This window comes from Myxocyprinus asiaticus, chromosome 48 (assembly GCF_019703515.2).
Source record: "Myxocyprinus asiaticus isolate MX2 ecotype Aquarium Trade chromosome 48, UBuf_Myxa_2, whole genome shotgun sequence".
Lineage (NCBI taxonomy): Eukaryota > Metazoa > Chordata > Actinopteri > Cypriniformes > Catostomidae > Myxocyprinus > Myxocyprinus asiaticus.
Window position 1 is genome coordinate 25582725 of NC_059391.1, and position 27485 is coordinate 25610209.

The 27485-nt window shown below is 39.9% G+C and overlaps 1 protein-coding gene across 1 annotated transcript; it reads left to right on the forward strand.

Moving 5' to 3' along the window:
• The first annotated feature begins 81 nt into the window (after positions 1-81).
• On the forward strand, positions 82-26846 carry nuak1b (NUAK family, SNF1-like kinase, 1b). The gene is made up of 7 exons (XM_051692756.1): positions 82-1379; positions 11522-11642; positions 14518-14669; positions 18814-18879; positions 19603-19722; positions 22062-22194; positions 22558-26846. The coding sequence occupies exons 1-7, from the start codon at positions 1164-1166 to the stop codon at positions 23601-23603; spliced, it is 1854 nt and encodes a 617-aa protein (XP_051548716.1). The 5' UTR covers positions 82-1163; the 3' UTR covers positions 23604-26846.
• Positions 26847-27485: the final 639 nt, after the last annotated feature.

Consider the following 27485-nt stretch of genomic DNA (forward strand, 5'->3'; position numbering starts at 1 on the left):
AGCAAATTTTAAACCAAAAGTAAAAGAAAGTCAAATTTAAGAATCGATATTTGGATTGTGCAAATGAAGATCGCGATTAATCGGAAAATCCCTAGAAATTAAAGGAGCCTACTAATTACTGTATTTAAAAAAATATTATTATATTATAGTCTGCATAGTCTCAGTTTTGTGGTCTTAACCATTTACTCTGTTTTCACTCTAGTAAAGCAGAATTACTCTAATATTGTGTGTCCACAAACCAGAGTCAGACACATTCAAAGAGAGAGAGAGAGAGAGAGAGAGAGAGAGAACAGTGACTCCGCCTCTCTCCAGTCTTTATTTTCTGTTTCTCAGACTGAAGGACAGAGAGAAGGAATCATAGAGCAGGACAAGAGGAGGAGAAACGGGGCGCACACACCGAATCATGGCCACATCAGACACGGCACCGCAGCACATCCTTCAGTCCGATCCCCGCACACCGAGTATCATATCACGGATCACCGGCACCGAAACCGAGCTGAATGTGAGCACGGCGGATCCGCGGACAGAATGAGGGTAATTTATACCCAGAACGCCGGCGCGGTCGCTGCATTCTCTGCTCAGACACGGGGAGGTTTTCTGCGGTAGATTGAAACAAAGGAATAGCAGAGAAATCATGATCGCACGTGCCACGGGAAAGAGAAAACGTCATAATGGAATAGCGAACGTCATAATAGAATAGCACGCGTCATAATAGAATAGAACACAACAGATTCATTGTCGTTCTAATTGTGAATGATACATTGTAGCAGTTGTATAGGTGCCATAGAATCATGTTCTGCCACATTCCGATTCCAATGGAATGTGTTCATTAGTGTCATTTGAATAATATGCCTTGTAGAATATTTTTAGTCCGTTAAGTATCCGTGTTTTATTGCTCATAACTAGACTATTATTATTTTTCTTAGATAGCCTACCATAGCCGGCTATAGGTAGAATAGACGCCTCATTTAAATATGAGTCATTATCGACAATCATAAATTAGTATATATGTTGACATAATTAAACCTTGCTTGTAATTAATTGATTAATTTATATGTTAATTAGGTCTTATTAGTTTTATTTTATATTATCATATAATTCGAAAGCATTTAGTCCAGATTTTTAAACATAGAGGGAGGTGTCAAATATCATCCTCTGGGGTGATGGAGACACAAAGGCCAGGTGACCTGTCGGACCCCTCTGTGGTGGCAGTGGCGGAGGCCCCTGAGGGCCCCTGTGAGGTCAAACGCAGCAGCTCAGGTGTGAAGAAACATCATCACAAACACAACCTGAAGCATCGTTACGAGCTGCTGGAGACCCTGGGACGAGGAACATACGGCAAAGTCAAGAAGGCCATTGAGCGGCATTCTGGAAGGGAGGTAAGATCTCCAAGATGTCTCTTCACTTGTAATTTGCTTTGGATAAAAGCATCTGCTAAATAATCAATGTAAATATAAGAGTGCAAATGTTTGAATGCATACTGTATGGGTGCATAAAAATCGGGGCTGGCACTGAATGTGCCCTTGAGTGTGCCCCTTTTAGCTGGTTTAGTTGGTCTCTCAGACTTACCAGTGCTGAAAAATACCCCAAAACCATTAAACCAGACCAGCCTAGCCAGCTTAACCAGGCTAAGAGACCCGCTAAACACTTTAGGTTGGTTTTAGCAGATTTTTTTTTTAGGAGGATGGTACCATGTCCAAAAAAACATGGTAGTGTCATCGTACTTTTATGTACAGTAAGTGCTGTAAAAAACTTTGGATAAAATCATTGGCTTAATTAATCAATATAAATGACCCTGGCCCTTGGACCGGCTGTGGTCTGTCATTAACGGTGTCAGCACAGAGTAACCCATAATAATCAGTTGTTGTGTTTGGCTTGTTCCGGCCTCTCTCATGGGAATTCCACCCCATGCGCACACTCGGCACGCGTAAGAGCAGATGTTTTAAATCTTGGCTTCGATGGTCCCTAATGGCCTCAATAAAACGCATCATGCTTCAGCCAATTTACAGTTTCTGTGGCAGCTGGGGTCAAAGGTTGTTGCTGACTGGTCACCATAAATAACAATGCATCCAGTCCCGAATGTTTTAACGACCTTAAGTTCTGACCCACAGGTCACTAATGAACTCTGACCTAGATGCCAACAGCTCTTGTGAACCTCTGCTGTGGAGATGTGGGTCAGGCAGGGCTTTGGTGTTCATTTGTTCATTAATCAAACATACCGGATCCCTTCGATGGGCTGTGGCACATGGCTTTGGTTGTTCTTTAACTTTGTCCTCTAAACGGCTCAGAAACTGAACTCAGAATAGCTGCTGGCAATTTGCCTCGAGTCCCCCCAGAAACTTCTGATGCCGCACCCTGACTGACAGCGAAATGGTCAAGGGGCACTCCGCCCCCTGGACTGACTGTGAAACAATCAACGTTGCCTCTCACTAAACATAAAAGTGCCCCGCCAAAGATCGCATCCTAGTACCGGCCCTAGTGTGCAGAATATGAGAATGACCCATACTGTACAAACACACCCTCTAGTGCTAAATAGTTGCTGTATTCATGTGTTTCCATGGCATAATGTCTGTTGTTGTGGCATTTGTGATCTGAAAGCAGATATAACTGTTAGTTTAGTAATTTACAATACAGGGCCATTTCATAACACATTGATGGTATACAGTTAAACTGGGGCAATTGGGAAGCTTAAATATCTATGAAGTCTTTCTATCTTGGTGGGGACTTTCCATTGACATCTGTTGTTTTTATACTGAGCTAACAGTATTTACTGTCCCCTTACCTAACCCCTACCCCTAAGCCTTGCCCAAACAGAAAACATTTAGCATTTTTACATTCTCATTAAAGCATTACTTATTCTGTTTATTAAGCAGTTTTCCTCATTGGGACCATTGACTATGAAGTCAGAATGGCCTCAAAAAGAATCTGTTCACAAATATATGGTAATTAGATTTTAATTGAATACAGTTTGAAATATGATCCCCCCACGCCCCTCTCCTTTTTTTTACTTGAATCCTTTCACTTGAATGTACCTGTAGCTCAACTGGCAGAGCATACCCCTAGTAACGGCAAGTTCGATTCCCAGGGAACACACAAACTGATCAAATATATACAGTATGGTACCTTGAATGCACTGTAAGTTGCTTTGCACAAAAGCGTCTCCCAAATGCATTAATGCAAATGTAAATGTACCTATCAGGATGTCTCCATATGTCCCAAACCAGGGTTTTGTCAGATTTAGCGCCCCTGCGGTCTGTTTGTATTGGTAGACAGTATGCCATCAGAGTTTTGGCAGGCTGTTGGCTAACTAGGCTAAAAATAAAACAAAGCGCGCACCCACATACACATGCATGTTTTTTCACTTACCTCAAAATCAAACGCATGTTAAAACATAATTTGTCATGCATGTTTGTGGTCTCATAAACATAAAGTCACTCAGAGAGACATACAGTGTTGCTTTCTGGCAAAATACAGTCTGTTCAGCAGGAATTAGCCAGAAAACCTGCAAACCTGCTGGATGCACTTTCCTTAAAGGGTTAGTTCACCCAAAAATGAAAATGCTCTCATCATTTACTCACCCTCATGCCATCCCAGATGTGTATGACTTTCTTTCTTCTGCAGAACACAAATGAAGATTTTTAGAAGAATATTTCAGCTTTGTAGGTCCATACAATGCAAGTGAATGGGTGCCAAAAATTTGAAGCTCCAAAATCCACATAAGGGCAACAAGGTGGTTAAATCCATATCTGCTGAAGCAATATGATAGAAACAGTTAAATATTTAAGTCTTTTTTCCTTTGCTTTCATGTTCTCATTCTTCTGTTTTTGGTGATTCACATTCTTCGTGCATATCGCCCCCTACTGGGCAGGGAGAAGAATTTATAATTAAAAAATGACTCAAATATTGATCTGTTTCTAAAACATACCTATCATATCATGTCTGAACACATGGATTTAACCACTGGAGTTTTATGGATTACTTTTGTGTTGCATTTATGTGGATTTTGGCACTTCAAAATTTTGGCACCGATTCACTTGCATTGTATGGACCTACAGAGCTGAGAAATTCTTCTAAATACCTTCATTTGTGTTCTGCAGAAGAAAGAAAGCATACACATCTGGGATGCCAGGAGGGTGAGTGAATCATGAGAGAATTTTCATTTTTGGGTAAATGATAAGAGCCATAGAAACCACTGATAACTGCCATAGAGACAAAACATTAGACAAATCACAATCTTTTCAGTCTGTGAGATTACATTCACTGTTATTATTCATGTAGCTAGCAACAGTTTAGTTAACTTGTAGACAATCAGACAGAGAAAACTTAACATAGAAAAAGATGCTAATGTCCACTATAGTGTCCTATGGGGAAATTTTGAAAACGAAATGCTCACTTGCGTTGCGTTATGAATTGCATTTTGACAAATTTCAGAAAGCAACAGCATGTGAAATCAAGCTTGTGTAGCTCTGGGTGTATGCGTTAACGTACTTGTATGATGTTTTAAATTGTGTGCTGACAAGAAACATCAACTGGAGAAATATCTGAGACAATGTCAGATTTTTCCATTGCTGTTTTCATTTCCCATTTTAAACACGCTGTCACAGACAGTGACCTTTTCACGTGCAAACACACATGCATAGTGCAGGGAACTGCAAACACACTCACATTGACGTGTGACAAATTCATCACACAGCATGGAAGGAATGTTCACCGTTATGTGCTGCAGACATCCGATCAGGTTTGTACATTCAGATTCACATGAATGGAAAACAAACATGCACTCTGAACTTTTTTTACATACAGAACTGACCCTTATACGTGCGAGCACTCACATGCACATGCTATCTGTCTGTCTGCTTGTGTCATTAAGGTGAATGAGAGGCTGGGAAAGTCATAAGGAGGAGTCATTATTTTCGTTTTTTTTTGTTAAAGGGATTGCAGCAGGTTTCTAAAGGTCAAAGGTCAAGGACATGTTTACTGGATTGTACAATGGATCAGCAGTCAGAACTTTCTGTCTGTGTTTGTGATAGTGGAGCACAGCAAACTTTTATCATAGCACAACAGATTACATTAGGCAACAGGGAGTTGTTTGTTTTACAAGGTTGCTCTTTCATAGTAGGACTTATTGGAGTTCTCTGTTGTTTCGCTGAAGTATCAGATGTAAAATAGAAATAGAAACAAATGAAACAATAAATACAGTACAGTAAGAGCATAGAGCTACAGTTTAAAATTAATGTTGATAGCATAACTCTATCATGTTTTATCTGTTAATCTATGACATTTGGTTGCAGACTTCTGCCTCTTGGCAAATGTGAGCACATAAGAAGGTGGTGGCATCTAGTGGCTGTAGTTGGCAGCAACAGCTCATTTCAAATTATGACTTTAGCAAATGTTCCATCAGACATAGAAAGAGAGAACTAGATCTGTACATTTTCTGAAGAATTGAGTGGTGCTTGCCTGTGCAAAACTAATTTCCACAATGTTGGTTTGTTGTGGATGGTTACCACAGCGTTCATAACATGTAGGTGTTCTGAATAGGGATGCACAATACCATTTTTTCTCTTCCGATACCGGAACTCTCGGTACTGGCTGATACCGATCCAGATCCAATACCATAAAGTAATTTCTTAACTCTGGCTTTTTTTTTTTTTCTTTGGCGGAACACTTCAGGAAGACTTTTGAGTGTCTGTTTGTTGGTTAGTTTACAGTAGTTTAATCACTTTTCATTCAAAATCTGGGCAAATGCTCTTCCTGTGACGTTCTCAATGGATGTTACAAGTGAACTGAACTATCGAGCATCTACATTTGAGATGGAGTTTGTGTTTAGTGCTCATATATTGCGCACCGCTCTGAAAACTAAAAATAGAAGCACATCACAAGCCCAGCCTGTGTTGTGGGTGTGTGTGTCAACAGAGCAGCACTTATTCAGTGAAGTGTGCTGCACATGCAGACTAAATATTTATTTATTAAACTTCTGCGATTCACGAAAATATTGGATGTCTTTAAGAGACTTTGAATTAAAAAGCACGAGTCATATGGACTACTTTTATGATGCTTTTATTTTTTTAATTTGACAATAATGACCATTTCTAAAATGCGGTATCGGATTTAGATCAGGCTCGTCGGACTGATACTCAGTCCAGTTAAAAATTTTAGTATGAGAGCCGATACCAATCCAGATCTGTTCATCCCTAGTTCTGATTGTTTTTAGCTTGTTGCGATGCAGTTGCTAAGCTGTTCTGAGTGGTTTATAGCTTGCTATGCAGTTGCTAAGCTGTTCTAAGTAGGGTTGCCACCGTCCATATATTACGGGATAGTCCCGTATTTATAGATAAAATTATACGTCCCGTATCGAATCAATACAGGACGCGATTTGTCCCATATTTAAGCTGGTCAGATGGCGTCACGGTGAAATCGTTCAGATTGCTAATTTAACATTGATATAAATTGGAAAATGTGCCTATGGTGGGTAAAGGACCGTCCGAAAAGTCCACATATGGTGCTAAAACTGTGGATATTTTTTTCTATATAAATGTTCAATAAGATCAAACAATGTATGAATACAATCGCTGAGTCATAAAGACAAGTACAGGTGAAGGAAGAAAAAAATATGTATAAACCAACCAAAATGTATACATAAATAAGATAAAGGAGACAAATAATCGAAAAGATAAAAATAACTATATTTTTAACATATAAAAGATAATAAAAAAAAATTATAATAATAAGTCAGGGGTCAGGAAAGTTCTAATTTCAACATACAAGAAAGGGTATACAATTTTAAATAATAATGCATATTAACACTAAATGCATTTATTGCTAAAACTGTGGAGGATGTGGTTAGGGGCCGTGATCCCACTCCCAATTCAAGTGTCCCTTATTGTAAAACTTCAAAAGTGGCAACCCTAGTTCTAAAGTGTATTTTATTTTATTTATTTTTTTTGCCTTTTGCTGTGCTAGAGTGTTTTTTTTTTTTTTTTTTTGCTTGTTGCTACACAGTTGCTAAGGTGTTCTCAGAGGTCTTTAGCTTGTTGCTATGGAGTTGCTAGGGTGTTCTTTATGGTTTTTAGTGCATTGCTATGCTGTTGCTAAGCTGTTTTTAGCTTTTTGCTATTCAGTTGCTAATGTGTTCTAAGGTTGTTGTTTTTTTGCTTGTTGCTATGCAGTTGCTAAGGTGTTGCTCAGAGGTCTTTAGCTTATTGCTGTGGAGTTGCTACGGTGTTCTTAATGGTTTTTAGCGCATTGCTATGCATGTGTTAAGGAGTTTTGATTGGTTTTTGACTTTTTACTGTGCAGTTGCTAAGGTGTTCTGATTGGTTTTTTGCTTGTTGGTATGCAGTTGTCAGTGTGTTCTGATTGGTTTTTAGCTCGTTGCTATGCAGTTGCTAAGGTATTGTCACTGGTTTTTGGATTGTTGCTGTGGAGTAGTTAGGGAGTTTTGAATGGTTTTTAATACAGTGCTATGCAGCTGCGTAGGTGCTCCAGTTGGTTATTAGCTTGTTCCTATGCAGCTGCTAAGATGTTCTGATGGTGTGTCTCAATCAGACATATGTCCTGAATCAGTATATCGTGAACATGAAGCTGTTATTAGCTGTTATTAATCATCAATATCGCTGTGCAGACTCCCTCATCAGTGCCCTGACTACTTAACTAGGGAGCTGATTGAGATGTACGCTGAGTGTTTTTTAGTGTGTTGCTATGCGGTTGCAAGGGTGTTCAGGGCAGTTGCTACAGCATTGCTAATGGGTTGCTTTAAGTTTAAGTTTATTTGACAAAAGCAAGACATCACAACTTGTTTGTCAAGGATAGCACAATAAAGTCATAGACTTATTTCCATTGTGGTCCTTGTTATTAAACAGCACTGATGGCGCATAATACCCAGACATTGACAGCCAATGGCACAATATTAAAACAGATATACATATATAAAATATCACTACTATATATAAACTTTCATACTATACATAAAAAGCATAATAACATCACACAGGAACTTTATCTAAAAACACTTTTTAACTCTTAAGTTAAAATTATCCTTATTTAATGTGCACCTAAAATCCACAGGCAACCAATTACATTCCTGTGCTCCTGAGTATTCAAATGACTTTTACCATACTTGGGGTTAAACTTACATAAATTCAGATCGATTATACTCTGCCTCGTACTATACCTGTGCCTTTCTCTTACATATGAAAAACAATTTTTCAAATAAACTGGAGCTCTAGTGTTAATTATTCTGTGAACCATTTTAAGCTTGGAATGAGTTGCTCTAAATTCCACTGGTAGCCATTTTAGTTCTTGAAATTGTTTTTTACCTACATGGGTCTGAGGTTGAAACCCTAGGACCAGTCTTATCAGTTTGTTTTGAGATGTTTGTAATTTCTTTATCCATATTTTATTCAAATCATACATCCAAGAATTACCAGCATATTCAAAGTGACACTGAACTAAATTTAACGCTAGTCATTTCAAACAAACTCCATCCAAGAACTTAGTCTGACTAGCAAGGAATTTAGGGGCCGATTACACGACAACGTTTTCAACTAAAAACGGAAAACTTTTTATGCGTTTTGGCTTTTCGTTTACATGACAATGGCATTTTGGGGCCTGAAAACGCAAACTTTTGAAAAAGGGTTTCAAAGTGCAAGTTTTTGAAAACGATGCCGTTATCATCTCCGTGTAAACATACAAAAACGCGAATTTGTGAAAACGATGACGTCATGCGCACGCGTATTACCTGTTCAGTCTATAGGCATGCGCGCGAGTATTTCAAAACAATGCGCAAGACATTCAAAACTACAATGGTGGACTACAGGACTGTGTTTGTGCTGCTCAAGATTAAGTTTATTGACGCTTCTCCAGCAAAGTGTAGATTTACTACATCACTTCTACGACCAGCGATCGCCATCTTCATTGTTTGTATTCACCGCTCTGTAGAAGAATACTTATGTGCGCAGGCGCGTAGTGTTTCTTTACAAAGTGACATCGCCAACTACTGGCCTGGCATGCATAATACAGCCTTTTTAGTCATTTTCGTGGATCCATGTGAATGGGGATCGTTTTGACAACATTGTCGTCTGTACGCGAAACTTTTCAAAAATGCAAAGGAAAAACGTTTCTGTTTTTAGTACATCGTTGTTGTGTAAACGTACCCTTAGTCCTGGCATTAACCTTACCAAAATTTTCAGTGACTAACTAACAAATTCTGCTATAGTTCTTAGTTCTTTTATAATTGGACAAGGCCCTATTTCTACATTGTATAGCTATGTAGAAATATATTCTAGTTGGTTGCTAGGCACTTACTGGCTCAAGTTAAAAGAGTCCAGACTGAAGTCTCTGTGATGTTCTCGTCCCAAGATATGGCTCAAGTCCTTTCAGAGTAAATCCATATGATTTTTTTTCTTCACATTTCATGTTCCTCCAGATGAAAATCTTTAGTGTGCTCGGTTAGAAGAGTAAGTCCAGAAACATACTTTGCCCAACCATGTGAACGCTAACACTTCTAGGTACACAAACACAATTTTGTGCATTGTTGCATTCTGAAATGTGTCAAACCTCAATTCATAATGCATTGCAAGTAAATGTTGCATTCTCAGTGTCGCCACAAGGGGTGCTAAAGGGAACATTAGAGTCTGCTTCTGTTTCAATTTCAATTTGGCTAGAACACAAATAAACAAATATAAAGCTCAGCAGGTCAGAATTCTGAAACTACCTTGGTGGGAATGTTGACGTTTTTTTATATCCAGGAGATTATTTTAAACTCTCACTCCTGCTGCGTATGAACAAACTGCAACATTAGAATTCCTGTTGACTCCAACGGACCTGGCAGGAGGTGAATATCTTCAGCTCTACATAACTACATGAGATCATGGAAAACGTTCCATGATGGTGTTCCAATAAAGAACCTAATGTTCGCAGGGTTGCTATACGGCTTTTAGAGTGTGAGCCCTCGTTTCTGGATCCGTTTATGTCTTTTTATTCCACTTAATCAGTTTTGAAGCATTCCGCCAGGGCTTTCCTTTTATGGATGTAGACCATGATTTACCTTCAGCTCCTCAGAAACATGTGGTTTTGGTTTCTCGGAGAAAAGCAGTGGTCTGCCTTCTCGTTCGTCTTAAACATGAAGACACGGGCGTTTGCTGTTCTGAGAACTACAAAAGTAGTCTGGGACTATCAGGGCCTAAAGATAAAAACCCTGCCAAAGTCACAATCCCTGTGGTGTTTCATTCCTGATTTCCCTGCAGTATCCTCTGAGATTCTGTTGGTGCTGCTATTGGTTCAGAATGGTGTGACATCATGAATGAATGAACGTTACATTTCTATAGCGGTTTTCTGACACTACACTCAAAGCGCTTTACACAGTGAACAGGGGGTTCTCCTCAACCACCACCAGTGTGCAGAATCCACCTGGATGATGCGACGGCAACCATAGTGCACCAGTACACTCACCACAGACCAGCTATTGGTGGAGAGGAGCGAGTAGAGTTATAGAGCCAATTAATGGATGGGGATTATTGGGAAGCCATGATTGATAAGGGCCAATGGGGGGAATTTAGCCAGGACACCGGGGTTACACCCCCTACTCTTTACGAGAAGTGTCCTGGGATTTTTAATGACCACAGAGTGTCAGGACCTCGGTTTAACGTCTCATCCGAAGGGTGGTGCCTTTTTACAGTATAGTGTCCCCGTCACTATACTGAGGCAGTAGGACCCACACAGACCGCAGGGTGAGCACCCCCTGCTGGACTCCCTAATACCTCTTCCAGCAGCAACCTTAGTTTTCCCCAGGAGGTCTCCCATCCAGGTACTGACCAGGCTCAACCCTGCTTAGCTTCAGTGGCAACCGGTCTTGATCATCATACTTTATCTTAAAATTTGGACCGGAATACACTGTAGGATAGTAGTATTTCACCTGAAATTACACAGAAAGCTTCATAAAGCTACCAGAAGCCTCAGTCAGATCCTCAGGGCCCCTTAGAGAGAATAAACACATGAGAGCGCTTTCATTACGCTTCCAAACACTGCACCCTCATTTACCCCCCAAAAAAACATCAGGAAAATTACACACTAAGAGGCTGAAAATATGCTTAGCTCTGATATGTGTTTATGGGATAATTCTGTGTGTGTGTGTGTGTGTGTGTGTGTTTGTGCGCTACACCTTTGTCTGGTTCAGCTGAGGCTGCTCTGACTTTCATTCCATGAAAAAACTCAGGTGTTAGTGTGACATTCAAAAGTAGAATTTTTATTGTCAGAGTCATGGAAAAGTGGTTAGTGCACATGCTCTGACAAATATAGTCGGGGTGCTTATGTGGGCAACATAATTTTGATTTCCTTTCTTGACTATTTTTGAAAATGAAATGTGAGGACCAAAAAATAAAGATATTTGTAACAGATCCAGGAAAATCAAGCCTCTTTTCCCAAATACTTTGAAACAATTTTTTTTTTCTCTCTCTTTTGCCATTAGTTTGAATAACCCTAAAGACCTAAATCTATCTCTTTCTCTCTCTTTCTTTCTGTTCAGGTTGCCATCAAGTCTATAAGGAAGGAGAAGATTAAGGATGAACAGGACATGGTTCACATTCGACGAGAAATCGAGATCATGTCATCTCTCCGCCACCCACATATCATCTCTATATATGAAGGTATCCATCCATCTATTCATCCATCCATCTGCCCACCTATTAATCCATCTGTCCATCTGTCATCCATCCATCAGCCCACCTATTCATCCATCCACCCTTCCATCCATCAATCCATCATCCATCCATCAGCCCATTTATTCATCCATCCATCATCCACCCGTCCATCTGTCCATCCATCCGTCCATCCATCCAGTCCAGTGACTATCTGCCATCACTTTGCAGTGAAAAAAATTACAATTCTAATGAATTAACAATGCCTCAATGAATATTAGTTGTTTTTAAGTACAGTAACTGCCTACTTTTTATTCATGCATTAGTGTGAAAATAATTCAGCTAGATGAATCTAAACATCAGTGAATATGATTGAACTTTGCTTGAAAATGCATAGAGAAATCATTCATCCCCATTCATCAACAACACGTGTTTCAATGGTTAAGACTGCCTCTAAAACCCTGTGTTTATGATTTCTGAAGACGTTGCGCTGCTGTCTGGTTTTTTGTGTTCTTCTGTGTGCCTCAGCAGGCCTGGCGTGCTTTCAGTGAGCTGACTCGACGGTTTTCCGCTCAAAGTCCGTCTGGCTTTATGGAGCAGTTTATTTTTTAAGAAGTTGCTGTATTCATCTTTGTTCGGTGTAAGGGCTCTGCCTGTGTTGTGGTTGGCCCAGCTCAGAGAGGGGAAAACACCTCTTTAAGCTAGACTCTAGAGTTACCAGCTTTAAATGAGTCTCTGAAGACAAATTTTTTACATTTCTATGTCTGGCTTTTTCTTTCATTGGTTTAATGTCAAAGTTTCATTCTGTTTTAATTTTGTGTGGTGTCTATTAAAGTATGTTTATTGGTTTGGGCTGGTCGTGTTGGAAATATACGGATACGGGAACGAATGTGAATTGTTTGCATACTCCTGTGTTGACCTTTAGCTGCATGAACTTTCCCAGAGGAACATTCTGTTGCACAAGGTTGCCCTTAAAAAAGTTCAGGAGCATTTTTTGTTATATATTTAAGCAGCCATTGATTTGGCAGAAAGATTTTCTTGTTGCTCTGTAGAATTTGTCGGTCTGCTCCGATATTCAGCGACAGTGTGCGAAGACAGTGATTTATCGTCTCTGAAACAGTGAAGCTGTGTTCTGTTACCTCTGTTACCCTCTCTCTCTCTAAACGGTATTTGCACAATCCCAGAAAGCCTTATACTCACACTCCTGCAGTGCTGTGAAAAGTAGCCATGGCTAGGAGAAATTCCGGAAAAAGATGAGAACTGATCCTTTCTCTCACTGGATGTGTGACAGCGGCCCCAGACAGCACATGGTAGTTGGGTGGGGTGAATCGTACAAGACACTTTTGGGGTTTTGCCGAACCAGCCACATTTTTCTGCGTCTGACTGTAATTTGCTACGTTGGTTCCTCTTGATTTTTTGGCTTTGGTCGTTAGTGGATTCTGCCGTAACCTGTTGAACTCTCTGGTCTGGTCATTGCAAAACAAAGGCTGTCTTTTCACTTTTATGCATCCAGTAGTTTATTTAGTTGTACTTTTCATTGTGAGTTGCATTCTGAAAAAATGGGTGCCACAGTGCATTACTGAACACCTCTGCCTTGGCCGTGTAAACATATCTCTCACTTTCCAATTAAACAAAAATTCTTTAGTATTTCCAACTAGTGGAATTGGATAATGGAAAGCAGAGGATAAACATATTGGACAATATAACAGCTTTATTGCATATTTACTAGGGCTGACAATTTAACTAAAAAAATCTCGGGTAACAGATGGCAGTAAGCACAACTCCAGCTGAGCAGCCAACGCACAGCTGTAAAGACAACCAACCACACTGCTGACAGCAGACAGCACAATATGAGAACACGTTCTAGAATTCAAATGTAGCACAACTCTGAATGCAGGGTTGTCGAGATGCATTTTAAACAACGTTTAACTTGACACGGCATCATAAAATTACTGTGTTTGTTATACAACTCAACCAAAGCGAGACGCTCTAAAAGAGAGTAAATAGAAGCATCCTACCTCCGACAGATGGATGTGTTCAGTTGCAAAATGGATTGCTGTGGACTGTAGGCCGGTGATAGGCTTATGCTCATTGATATGGAAATAAACTATTTATTGCCTTGTAAAGCCACTTTTTGTATTGGCTAGTCAATGTTTTTACTTGTCTTCTGACACAAAAAGATATTTATATAACGTATTTTCATAATCTGTATTATTATATTTATTACATATTGTATTTCAAATCATTTAAATATAGTTATTTTATCATTATTTATTGAACTTTCTCTGCAAATATTGATGTATGTGATTAATTAATCAGCACATCATGTAATTAATTCAATTAAAATCTTAAACCATTGACAACCCTAATATTTACTCACGAAGTTTAGACATACCTACTCTCATATATACTATTTTAAGTATGTAAAAAAGTGACTTTTTAACTCATTAATACTACATTTCAATTATTACTAAATTTGTCGAAACTATATATACAAATGGAAATAACACAAATGGAAATAAGGGAATTATGTAATGAAAAAAACAAAACAAATTATACTTAAATGATCAAAATGTATACAGTATGTGTCTACAAAACTAATTTTATTTAAATATAAACATTTAGAAAAGGTCTTTAAGATCATGAAAGACATAAATTGAGTCAAGTGTGTCCAAAAGTTTAACTGGTAGAGTAAATTATTGTTAGTTTCCTAGTTGTGTAAGCCAAACTAGAAAAATCTAGAGTTTGCGCTGCCGATTCTAGTGTGGTAAACAAATCATTAATAACATTCAAGTTATATGTAAACAAAGCAGATAAAGTAAAAAAAAAAAGAAACAAACTGCTGCTCAGATTTTGAGTGTTGTGTTGTTGTTTTGTTTCGTAGTGTTTGAAAACAAGGACAAGATTGTAATTGTCATGGAATACGCCAGTAAAGGCGAACTTTATGACTACATCAGCGAACGTCGACGTCTGACTGAGCGAGAAACCCGACACTTCTTCAGGCAGATCGTCTCTGCTGTGCACTACTGCCACAAGGTAAGGAACTCTCCTCCTCCTTCTATATTTCTCAACCCCTTTATACTGTATCTCTTCCCTCTGGCCTCATAATTATCAGGGCTTCATGCAGGGCTGCACGTGCAGTTATTCGATAAAATCTGGCTGCTTTTGTCTGTTTGGGAGGAATCTTGGAATGGCCAAGTCATGTGAATCAGCTTTGCATCATAAGTAACACAGTTAAGCATTTAGCAAAGCTTGTCGTAGAGTAATAAACCGCCCAATATCTGTGCCCTGTTATTGTGTAGATTGGTTTGTTGGCTCATTCTCTCTTTAGTTATTGTCTGATTTCATGACTGCACACATCAATTTGCATCATTACATCTGGCATACTGAAGATATCATATATGTAAGGGCTTTTCCAAGTTTTTCAATCCACTAGTTGTTTTCTTTTAAGGACGTATCTAGTTGGCAAAGTTTAAACCCTTGCTTTAGCGGCAGAATTATTTCTAAGGTCAGTTGGCGCCCTTACAAAAAATCTAGAGTTGTGACAAACTTGCCGCAAACTTGTTGTAAACTCGTCACTCATTATTTTCACATGCAAATCACACGCAAACCTTTGGCAACAAAGAGTTTACCGCAAAGCTCATTTGCATGTGAAAATAATGAGTGGTGAAATTGTGGCAAGTTTGCGGCAACTCTAGATTTTTTTGTAAGGGCGGTTATTCGTTGTTGTCTGGGTCATGTTATGATGAGTTTACGCTATCCCGCGAAGTGGCCGTATGCCATATACAGCTGCCTTCCAAAGGCTAGTGTTAGTAGTGTATACTACATTTTTCAGCATGCCGTTATGTCTTGCGTGCAGTCATGCGCTCCAGGTTTTTAAAGTATTCGCTTTTATATGCAAGCCCGTACTGACGCGTTCGACACATGCTCAGTACGACTGCTTTGTGATGCGCTTTAGCACAGTCAACGGCACGCACATGTGCGCCGACGTGCTGAGATGCAGACTGTCCAAGTGTCTAGAAAAACTGGGCTCCATGTGGACTGTCCGCACATACTATGCTAATGTGCAGCGAGACATGGCGGTATGCGGATAACTGAAATATCTGAACTGAAATGAACTGAAACTCATAATGGTCAGATTTGGAAGGCTCTACATAGGCAGCAACTCTGTGTAATACAAATACTGTAGCACTCTTCAAACAAAGCTTGACTCGACTTGACTCGATAATTATTTGCAATAAAGTTTGACATAAACATGTTGCTAAGCTATTAATGTGATACTCTTATAAGCATAAAAATACACAGCACACAAATATTGGGTAAAATAGTAAATTTTGGATTGAACTACTTTTATTCATTATTTTTGGTATGGAACTAATTATATTAATAATCAACATTTCTCTCACTTAATTAGTTTTCACTGAGCTTGTCGCAGAATCATTATGGAATTGCATTCTCCTTTGAATTCGGCCAGTAGAAGGTATCTTGGGCCACATCCACACTAATACATTTTTGTTTGAAAACGCATTGATTTCTCTACATTTATGCCTCTCGTCCACACTGGGACCATGTTTTCCTCCATCGGAAATTGAGCTTTTCAGAAACGCTCTCCCATTACCGTATTAGGAAACTGAAAACTGAGTTTTCAAGCGAAAGAGGATTAATGTTTATTAATATTGACAGCTTTTCAATTCAAGTGGTTTTTTTATTGTCATTCCTCTATATAGCTTATATACATTGCTTATATACATACGAAATGTCGTTACTCCAGGACCATGGTGCAACACAGAACAGTACGCAAGACTACATAAAGTGCAATACACAGCAGAGTGCAGGACAATAAATACACAGAACAGAACAATAGATACATATGACAATAAATACACAGGGCAATAAATACACAGAAAATGAGCTGTAGACTGTAAACTATTTTGCAGTGTAGCAGCAATAAGTATAGCATAATTATATGTATATGTATATTTAGGTATAGCAAAAGTATAGCATAAATGAGTTCCATAATTATAAGTGACTGATGCAGCTTTGTAAAGTGCAGGTGTGCAATGGGTTAGGTTTTTGACTAGGCCAGGTGAGCATTGGGAGGCAGCAGGGTGTTGAGTAATCTGACTGCCTCAGGGAAGAAAATGTTGCAGAGTCTGCTGGTGGTGGCACGGATGCTCCTGTACCTTCTGCCAGATGGCAGGAGGGTGAAGAGTCCATGAAAGGGGTAAGAGGGGTCGTCCGCAATACTGGTGGCTTTGCTGAAGCAGCGGTTGTTGTATGTGGTGTCAATGGTGGGTAGAGAGACTCTGATGATCTTTTCAGCTGTTCTCACAATTCGCTGTAGGGTCTTGCGGTCAGAGGCTGTGCAGTTCCTGTACCACACGGTGAGACAGCTGGTCAGGATGCTTTCTGTCGTCCCTCTGTAGAAGGTGGTGAGGTTGGGAGGGGGGAGTTTAGCTCTCTTCAGCCTCCATAGGAAGTGGAGTCCCTGCTGGGCCTTCTTGGCTAGGCAGGTGGTGTTGAGAGTCCAGGAGAGTTCCTCCGTCATATACACACCAAGAAACTTGGAGCTTTTGACTCTCTCCATAGTTGTTCTGTTGATGTGCAGTGGTGAGTGGTCTGCTTGGGTCCTCCTGAAGTCAACAATCATCTCTTTAGTCTTATCAACATTAAGACATAGATGTTGTCTGTACACCATTTTGCAAGCTGGTTCACCTCCTCTCTGTACGCTGACTCATCATTGTTGCTGATGAGGCCCACAACTGTAGTGTCATCAGCAAACTTGAGGATGTGTTTTGAACTGTACTTTGCAGCACAGTCATGATTCAGCAGGGTAAACAGCAGTGGACTGAGCACACAGCCCTGGGGAGCGCTGGTGTTCAGTGTGGTGGTGCTGGAGATGATGTTGCAGATCCTGACGGACTGGGGTCTCCCAGTCAAAAAGTCCAGAATCCAGTTGCAGAGAGAGAGGGTCAGATCCAGCAGATTCAGCTTTGTTATCAAATGTTGTGGGATGATTGTGTTGAATGCTGAACTGAAGTCTATGAACAGCATCCATACGAAGTTGTCCTTTTTGTCCAGATGGGTCAGAGAAAGGTGGATGGTAGCAGAAATGGCATCCTCTGTTGATCGGTTGGGATGGTAGGCATACTGAAATGGGTCCAGTGTGGTGGGAAGACTGCTCTTTATGTGTTTCATGACTAGCCACTTGAAGCACTTCAAGATGATAGGTGTGAGTGCAACGGGCCAGTAGTCATTCAGGCAGGACATAGGTGATTTTTTCGACACAGGGATGATGGTGGTCATCTTGAAGCACAAAGGGACAACTGCTTAGCTCAGGGAAATGTTGAAGATGTCTGTGAGGACATCTGCAAGCTGATCAGCACATTCCCTGAGTACCCGGCCAGGTATGTTGTCAGGACCTGCAGCTTTCTGTGGGTTAACTCTGGACAGAGTCTTCCTGATGTCTCCTGCAGACAGACAAAGTACTTGGTTGGTGGGAGATGGGGTGGTCTTCCCTGCTGGCATGTAGTTCTGTTCTTTTGTGTCAGGACCTGTGATGCTTTAAAATGCTGCCTATTTAGGCAGCTCACAAGTTTTGGAAACAGAGCCATCTTGTATCATATCTGACAAATGAGACAGCCCCGTTCCCCCACAATGCACTGCTCAGGGCCAGTCATGGTCTCTGTGGGGCTGCACTGGGTGGGCTGATTTGCAGCTGTAGATGACGTGATGCCATATATCAGAGCATGGGAGCTCCTAGACAGCAGAGGGGAGGCGATGAGTCATTATCGCCATGGGTAACCACAATGCGGGGAGCATTTTCGGGTGGGGTCGGCCAGACGACAAAAGAAAGTCTCCTGTTAAACTGTCAACTTACAGTCCATCTGTTGAGAGCAGTGCATGTTGAACACATGTGCCTTTCATGGCCAGAAGACATCTTTAATGAACTCTCTCAGATCCTAAATCCCATGAGACTGGGTTTCCGGGAGTGCTGTAACCAAACCATTAACTGTTGAACTGCTTAATCATGTTCTAATCAAGAGCTGCTGTCAGAACAGAACTGTAATTATAGAGTATTTGTGCAACAGATGTTGGTGGTTGTTTGGTCATATTATGCTGGCTATGATGACATCACCTACTGTATAATAAATCTATTCTTCTGGTGTTTTCTATGCAGAATGGTGTTGTTCACCGGGACCTGAAACTGGAAAATGTACTACTGGATGAAAACTGTAACATAAAGGTCAGACATTTTTATGTTACAAGCCTTTTAAATGAAAACGGCTCTGAAAAAGTGGTTGCATTCTGATTTAGTTACTATCCATAATAAATGGGAAGTACGTCAGTATATGTAATATAAATTCAAAGGTATGAATTTAGCTAGAAGCTAATGCTGGTAGTATGCCTCAGTACAGTTATACTGACTTATTTCATATTTTAAATAGATGTACTTTACAATCACTTATGCAGTTTGTACTTTTAGTATGTGGTAGGAAGATGTGAATTGCGACAAAGCCAGTCTGTCAATAAGTGTGGTTACCTCTGACCGCTGAGTTCCTGTGAGAGGGAGACATGATAAAGCTGGATGCGACATCCAGACTGCTCGTAAAAACATACACAATCTTACTATGTAAAAGTAAACTAGGAAAAATTACAAAAAATAATAGATAAGCAAACTCACATTTTCAGGACTGCTGAAAAAAAAAACCTTATATTAGCCTAAGAAGGTTTGCTGGTCATAGCTGGTTTAAGATTGTTTAGCTGGTTGGCCAGCTGGTCTCTGAGCCTGACCAGCTGAAAAGTGCCCAAAACCCCTCTAAAACTGTCAGTCCAGACCAGCCTGACATACTTAGTGGGCAGCTGAGACCAGCAACAAACCTTAGGCTGGTTTAAGCTGTTTTTGTTATGTTAAAATAAAATACCAACTTATAAACTAAAATGTCTAACCTTGTTTTTTGTGTTTCAGATTGCTGATTTTGGGCTGTCCAACCTGTATCATAAAGACAAACTTTTGCAGACCTTCTGTGGTAGTCCGCTATACGCGTCCCCAGAGATTGTCAATGGAAGACCGTACTATGGTCCAGAGGTAAGACCAGCTCAGATAATGAAAGCTCTCAAGCCTCTAAATAATAATGACACAAATTCCTCTTTGGGTTGAACTTTTTTCCAGAGTCATAAAAACATGCTGGAATGGTTTACAACAGGCCTGCCTGACATATGATGCAAAGACATAAACCCTTGAGGTTTGCATCATTGTAAATTAAACACCCCACAGTTTTATTATGTTAGCGTGTGAAATCCACTTTGAGCAGCTGTGATCTCCCAGAGACTGTCTGTGTGGTTAGTGAAGCCTCATTTTGCTCTTTGATGGGATTATCATTCTACAGACCCATAGGAACAGATGAAAACATGCCTTGAGCTGCTCCTCTCAACATGGGGTCCATGTTTCTTTCCAAATGTAGTATGTAGTATCCCTGCTGAAAAATAGCTTAAACCAGTCTAAAATAGTTTGTTGGTCTTAGCTGGTCTCCCAGCCAACTAGCGGAACCAGTTTCGTGCCAGCTTGGCCAGGCTGGGATACCAGCTAGACTAGCTGAAGACCAGCTTGGCCACAGCTAGACCAATTGAAACCAGCTGAAGTCCAGCTTGACCAGAGCTAGACCAGCTGAAGACCAATTTTGTTAGGTTGGGAGACCAGCTAGTCCAGCTTAGACCAGCAAATCCAGCAGGGATAATGGATCAGAGATGCCCTGGACCCTGTCTTTTGGACACTGGTACATAAACATATAACCAAAGGTCCTTTTGAGCATCATGTATCTCTCTCTGTCTGTGTATATAGCCCAAGCATTTAAAAATGGCAGTAGTTTACTGTACTATATTGACTTCAATCGACTTCAGTTTGCTGTAATTTGCTGCAGTTATCCTCAGGGTGCAAGAACATACTACAGTATAAAGGCTGTAATCAAAATGACCAAACCCTTCTGGGAAAAGGCCAAACCTTTCAAGTCAATAAAACAGTAAAATATCACTTCTTGCCATTGCAGCTGCCTTGAGCAAAACACAATCACTGAGTGATTGCTGTTAACTGACAGCTCAACAGCCTGGCAAACGATCCAGGCTGCTGGTGCAATCATGAGCTTTTTGCTCCACATGCCTTGCCCTTTCACCCCTCGCCCCATTTCACTTACATAACTGATTGCTTAGGGCAATATGCAGTGTAATAAAATGTCTTAAACAGACTGATATGGCAGATAGCATTGAAATACTTTAACTGAAAATTGCCAGACACTACCTGATGATCTTTCTGCATGACTGTATAGTAGTAAAAAGAATCCAATTTAAGCATATGGTATTATATTATTTACAACCATGCAAGCCCTTATTTATCTCCCTGCTGTGAAAACAAAAAACAAAACAAAAAACATCTTAAATCAGCCTGGTTTGCTGGTCTCCCAGCCTGGTCAAGCTGGTCTAATTTGCTGGTTGCTTGGGAATGCTGGGAGACCAGCTTGAGCAGCTGATGAGTAGCTGGCCCTATTTGAGAGAACAGCTAGACCAGCTTAAACCAGCCTAGACCTACAAGCTGAGGCTGGTTTAGTATATTTTTCTGGAGGGCTAAGTTGATCAGATACATCAATAGGTTCTTAAAAGTTTAGTTCACCCAAAAATGAAAATACTCTTATCATTTACTTACCCTCATGCCATCCCAGATACAGTATGTATGACTTTCTTTCATCTGCTGAACACAAAACAAAGATATTTTGAAAAATATCTCAGCTTTGTAGGTCCATACAATGAAATTGAATGGGTGCCAAAATATTGAAGCTCCAAAATCCACATAAGGGCAACATAAAATTACTCCAGGTGACTCTAGTGGTTAAATCCATATCTTCTTGCAAAATGATAGGTGTGGGTGAGAAACAGGTCAATATTTAAGCCCTTTTTGCTTCACTTTCACTTTCTTTGTGCATATTGCCCAATACTGGGCAGGGAGGAGTATTTATGATAAAAAAAAAAAATGACATAATATTGATCTGTTTCTCACCCACAACTATAATACCATGACTGAACACATGGATTTAACCACTGTAGTCATATGGATTACTTTTATGCTCCCTTTATATGGATTTTGGAGCTTCAAAATTTTGGCACCCATTCATATTCAGATATTTCTCTAAAAATAATTTATGTTAATTTTTGTTCTACCAAAGAAAGTCATACACATCTGGGATGGCAGGGGAGTGAGTAAATCATGAGAGAATTTTTGGGTGAACTATCCCTTTAACCAACCCAGCCCTGTCATGTGTTTTTCTACCCCCTCACCCCTTCTTCTTTTGACAGGTTATCTGATGTGTCATGTTTACAACAGTTGGATTTTGCTCAGTGTACTCTTACATTGATATTGATTTCATCTGTTGTCTGCAGGTAGACAGCTGGGCTCTGGGGGTGTTGCTGTATACGTTGGTCTATGGTAGTATGCCATTTGATGGGGGAGATCACAAAAATCTAATTCGCCAAATCAGCAACGGAGAGTACAGAGAACCAACCCAGTCATCAGGTACTGGACTTTAAATGATTAGGCTTGTAGAGCATGCCTTCAATATTACAGAACTCTAAAGCACTGTGGCAGTACCATGCTGCAGTGGGGTAATCAGATGTTAAAACCATGGTGCTGAAATTATTACTATATTAATTTACCATAGCATTTGCACGATACTCCAAGGTACTTCAAAGTATCCCACAGTATCCCCATGGTATATCCAGAAACATGATATTACTGATTATTAGATTGCTCTGTCCCCACTTATTAATATGAAGGACAATAGTGCACACATATGAATTACAAGTAAGGTTATATTGGACACAGGTTATGCTGTCCTTAGTAATGCTAAAATATGAGTCTTGCTATGTCTTTTGTTAGATGCTCGTGGTTTGATCCGTTGGATGCTGATGGTCAACCCTGAGCGTCGAGCCACAATCGAAGACATCGCCAATCATTGGTGGGTAAATTGGGGATGGAAGACCAGCGTGTGTGACTGTGAATCGCAAAGGGATGCTAGCTCACCCATGCTGGCTCGTCTCATTGACTGGCAGAACCGCACCGAGCCTCGACCGACAAAAGCCATCCGGTCCGAACCATTCCTGCTTGTCCGTCAACGGCCCAAAAAGTCCAAGAAAGAAAATGATGTTGGAGTTTCCCTCTGTAACGGCGAAGACAGCCTGGGCCTCAAGAGACCAAAGGGCATCCTGAAGACAAGAACTTCTGAAGAGCAACATTCTCCAAGTCTGGAGGAGATAGAACTGATACCAGGAGCAGGAACCCCAGAGAAGGAATCTGGGCCAGAAGCTAATGAAGGCCAGGAGGAGCCAGCGCTAACAGGCAATTCTCCTTCCAAAGTGGTCTCCATTCTTCCTAAGAAGGGAATCCTAAAGAACAACCAACAGCGTGAATCAGGGTACTACTCTTCCCCAGAGCGCAGTGAGTCATCTGACTTGCTAGGTGGCAACATTACACCCATTGCCACCAACTCCCCGCCCAAACGAGTGGTTGGTAGGAAGGGCATCTTGAAGCGCAATGGCAAGTATTCAACATACAGCGGTGCTTCTCCCATGAGTGTCCTCGGGGAACCAGCACCTGGCGATTCTGGTTTATCCCGCAGTCAGAGTCGCCCATCCAGCATTGTGAGGGAGGATAGTGATCCCATCACCAACAGTTGCTTCAACGGCACTGACTGGCCCCCACCCACTACCCGGCCCAAGATCAGAGGGTGTTTGTCTGCAGAAAACCTTCTCCAGCTGGCCAACTTTAAAGGGCTACAGGCGGCTCCACCCCTACACAGTGGGAAATTCGGCAGAGAAACGCAGCTCTCCCCTGGGGATAATAGCAGCTTCTCACTGCTAGGAGACCTGGATGATATGACTCAGGTGTACCAACAAGCCCTGGACATCAGCAACAACCTGTCATAGGGAGGGGGGGCCAATTGAGAGGATAGAAGGTGTCGCAAGTGAAAAATGTTTGTTTGGCATGTTGTTGACGACCAGTGTAATACTGGGAATCTATGAATGTGAGTCATTTTTTCAGTGAGATGGTATTGGAGTTTGAACACAACCAAACCATTATCCTAACTTCTAACCTTACCAATCCAACCCTGCCCTAACCTTAGCCTTAACCCAACCCAATCTCATACAGTCAAAATTTGTATCAAATACAACTAGGGGGATTACAGCCTAGATGTTTTTGGAGTGTTTGAAGTAATATTTAAGTTGGTACTCTGGGACATTATCCCCCCACAAGCAAGAGATGAAATTAAATGTTTACATGATAAATAAAAGGTGTGTTAGCATTTCAGTCTGACATCACTGAATGGCAGTTTTGACGAAACAAAAAGAGTCAACGTGAGTTTATCAAGCACCTTAAAAATCTCACAGAGCACATATCGTTTGTGGTCTTTATTTCCAAGAAGAAACCAGGGTCTTGCTCCAAAAGAACTGTTCTTGTCTATTATTTATTAATGTTTTTTGTAGGTTTAGTGATACAAAACTGGTGTGGTCTGGCAGTACTGGAAGAATAACAAAGTCAAATCTCTAGTTTTCCTTGATTGGAACTGACATATATAATTGTTATTTTTCTGTTGGTTATTGATATATGATTTAATTTGCATATGTATCGATCAAACTCATATTGATCCTATAAGTCTTATCTATGGAGCATATGTAATTATGTTGGAAGTGCCTTTTTTAATTCATATTAAATTATGTATGTCATTTCCTTGATGTGGTGAGGGCAACCTTTTTTTTTTTTTTTTTTTTTTTTTTTTTTAGTTTGTACTGAATGCTTAGAAGAGACCCAGGACCTCAGAGCACCAAGTCTACCCTACATGCTAAAGAACTACCTAGGATTATCATACCTGTTTCTTAAAATTTGCCCAACCAATGATGAAAAGCCAGTGTTTACAGTGCATTATCATGCATTATACAGTGCATCGAAAGATTAAGTTTGTTGGTCCTTCATCGGCCTCAAAGGGAGCTTGTTTCCAGAGCCCTCTACATCATTTATACTGTATGTGTGTACCGTTGAGTAATTCAAGGTTCCAACATCCCAGATTGGTTGTTTCTGAGTGAGTCTTGACAGAAACATGCATTTATGCACCATGTCTTTCTCTGAAATTGTACACTTGTGGTTTATGGATTGGGTTAGGTGACTGTTTAGGGTTTCTGGACACCTTCAACTTAACAAGGTCTAACACAAGGTAGAAATCACAGACACACTCTAAGCTCCCAGGAATGTTCCAGGCAGAGACAAGCTTGTTTGGCTATTTCCATAAGTTTTGACTTGTAGGAACATAGTCTCTCCTGGTGTTTATCTGTTGATCCTGTATTTGATTGCTCAGCTCTAAGAATAACAGATTATTGGTTCTCTGTTGAACTTTGATGCCCAAAACACCCCCACTAGGGCTAAAAAAACACAAGTAGACCGATTAGTTTCAAAGCAGTGATGAGCCAGCAAATTCCAAAGGCTCTTTAGAGGCATGTTTGGACTAGATCTTAACATCATAACCCAGAGAGCTTCCCTGTGTCATAGGTTTAATGGCACAGAAGCTTCATTGTCTCAGAATCTTTGGTCTTTTGTGTCTTTAGTTTCAGTTGAAAGTACTGTGAGTATAATTTTAGTTTTAGGCTGTTGTCTAAATGTTTTTAGAAGGTAAGAGTGCAGTAGTTGCAGATTCAGAACAAGAGATGTTTACCAAGATAGATTTGTGAAAGCTTTTATGGATGGAGGGCATGTTTCCAGTTAGTGGGATACATAGTTAGCATCATTGACTGGAAAAGATGAATGTAGCTTTTTATTTTGCTGCAAATAAAGAAAGACAAGCGTACGTGTAGAAATAGAGAGATGAAGAATGTAGATTAAAGAATAAGGAAAGTATTTTGTACCAAAGATGGTGATTATGGGTAAAAACATCAGACACAAGTGAGATGCAAAGGGGGAAGTTAGCTAAATCGCTAAATGGTTAGCAATGTTAATGAAAAACAAATGTTTTCACCAAAATAAAAATAAAAAATCTGTATAAGACTGTAGGAGGCTTTTTGTTTGAAAGAGGTCCTGGGTAGATATTATAGACACACCTAACGTGTATCGTACTGCATTTCTGTATTGCATTGTATTTTCAACTGGATTCACAGTGATCGAATTATACTATGTTAGTATTTTTATGTTATTGCGCTTCTGTTTTTGATTATCCAAAATACTGTTGTTATTAATTTACGTTACCGAAGAATGTTGTACGTATAATCAATGATCTCTCTTGGTCTCGAGAGGTTTTCAGCACTAGGTGAACATACTGTGCTAATGTCTAGCATTTAGCTCAAACAGACGATCGACCACACTATTGCACATATTCCATCAGGGTCATTTGATGCAAGCGTGTCATAAATTTCAGAAGCTGCCAGAGAGAACTGACTCAATATTTGGTGTCACGAAATTCACTATCAACATTATTTGTTGTAACACTTTAGGACAAGGTTGAGTAACCACCCAAATGTGCCATTTTTTTTTTTTTTTACCATAGTGCCATTATTCAGAGAGGCCATTTCAAATCAAATGCTAAAATGCTCTTAGCCAAACTTGAAATACCTGGTGCATATTAATTAGTCAGAATTCAAGGTAGAGAAAAATTTGACTGGATTTTGTTATTGACAGTACTGAAAATTGTAGTATTATGTTATTTATGTATTATTTTTATAATGGTTAATTACTATTGTTGCTCAATGCCATAATCTTTTTTGGGGGTTTGGTATCAGTTTAAAAAAACCTGGACTGCCAAGGTATTTTTCGTTCAGTGCCTTTGCTATCTTTTGTGATTTGTGTTTCATTTTTTCAAGTAAATAATTACTATTGCATTTTTATACTCTATTTATTGGTGGTGAAGCCATTTTATTTCATTTAATGCCATTGCATACACATTGTCTGAAATAGTGTGTGTGTGTGAGTGTGTTTAGACAAACAAACAGAAGACAACTGGAAGAGCAGAAAGACATAGAGTGCTTTGTGGTCATGTTGTTGTGTTTTAAAGCTTTGATTGTGTATTCAGTTGCTAAGCGGCTTTGGTTGTTGTTTGGAGGAGATATCTCGCAAACCAGCAGTGTTTTGTACCACAAATCCAAATCTGTGTAAAACCAACTCAATAAATGGATAATTTTGAAGGAGTTGATAGCTGTGTCAGCTTTATTCCAGTGCCAATGGCTTATTCCAAATGATTCATGCACACATATGCAAACGAATATCCTGTGTTAACACAGAATGATGCAGCAATAAAGGAATACTTAATCCAAAAGTTAAAATACTGTCATTACAACATAAGGGTGAGAAGAATTTATATTTGTGGGTGAATTCGTCCTTTAAACAGGCCATTGATTTACACAAAATCAGAGTATTCAGGAATAAGAGAGAAATATGTAAAGGAGAGATCGCTGTCTTAGCCAACTTTAATTTGATCCAGATTTCCAGAAAGGGGGTGGGGGTAAAGAACATTTCAGCCACGTGCCAGTGCCAAAGAGAGTTGGCTGACCTAGTGCACGGACCAGACCGACCCAAATAAAGTACTACTAAGTTCTGATTTAAAGTCTTTGATTTCCAAGATTTTAGAAGACTTTCTGTGCTGACATGCGCTAGATGGACAAAGCGATGATTCTGTGTTTAAAACGGAAGTATTTTTTTCTGCTATACCAGCTTAATACACAGAGACCACTATAAGTAAGCCAGTTGTACATTGATTTCTCCAAAAACCTGTTTGAAAACAGTAGGTAATATGTCCGATTTTGTACGGCATCTTGTAATATAAGTAGTGT

Coding starts and splice junctions, on each gene's coding strand:
- nuak1b (XM_051692756.1), top strand. CDS start 1,164: ATGGAGACACAAAGGCCAGGTGACCTGTCGGACCCCTCTGTGGTGGCA. Junction 11,643..14,517: donor TATCATCTCTATATATGAAG/GTATCCATCCAT, acceptor TTTGTTTCGTAG/TGTTTGAAAACAAGGACAAG. Junction 19,723..22,061: donor GACCGTACTATGGTCCAGAG/GTAAGACCAGCT, acceptor TGTTGTCTGCAG/GTAGACAGCTGGGCTCTGGG.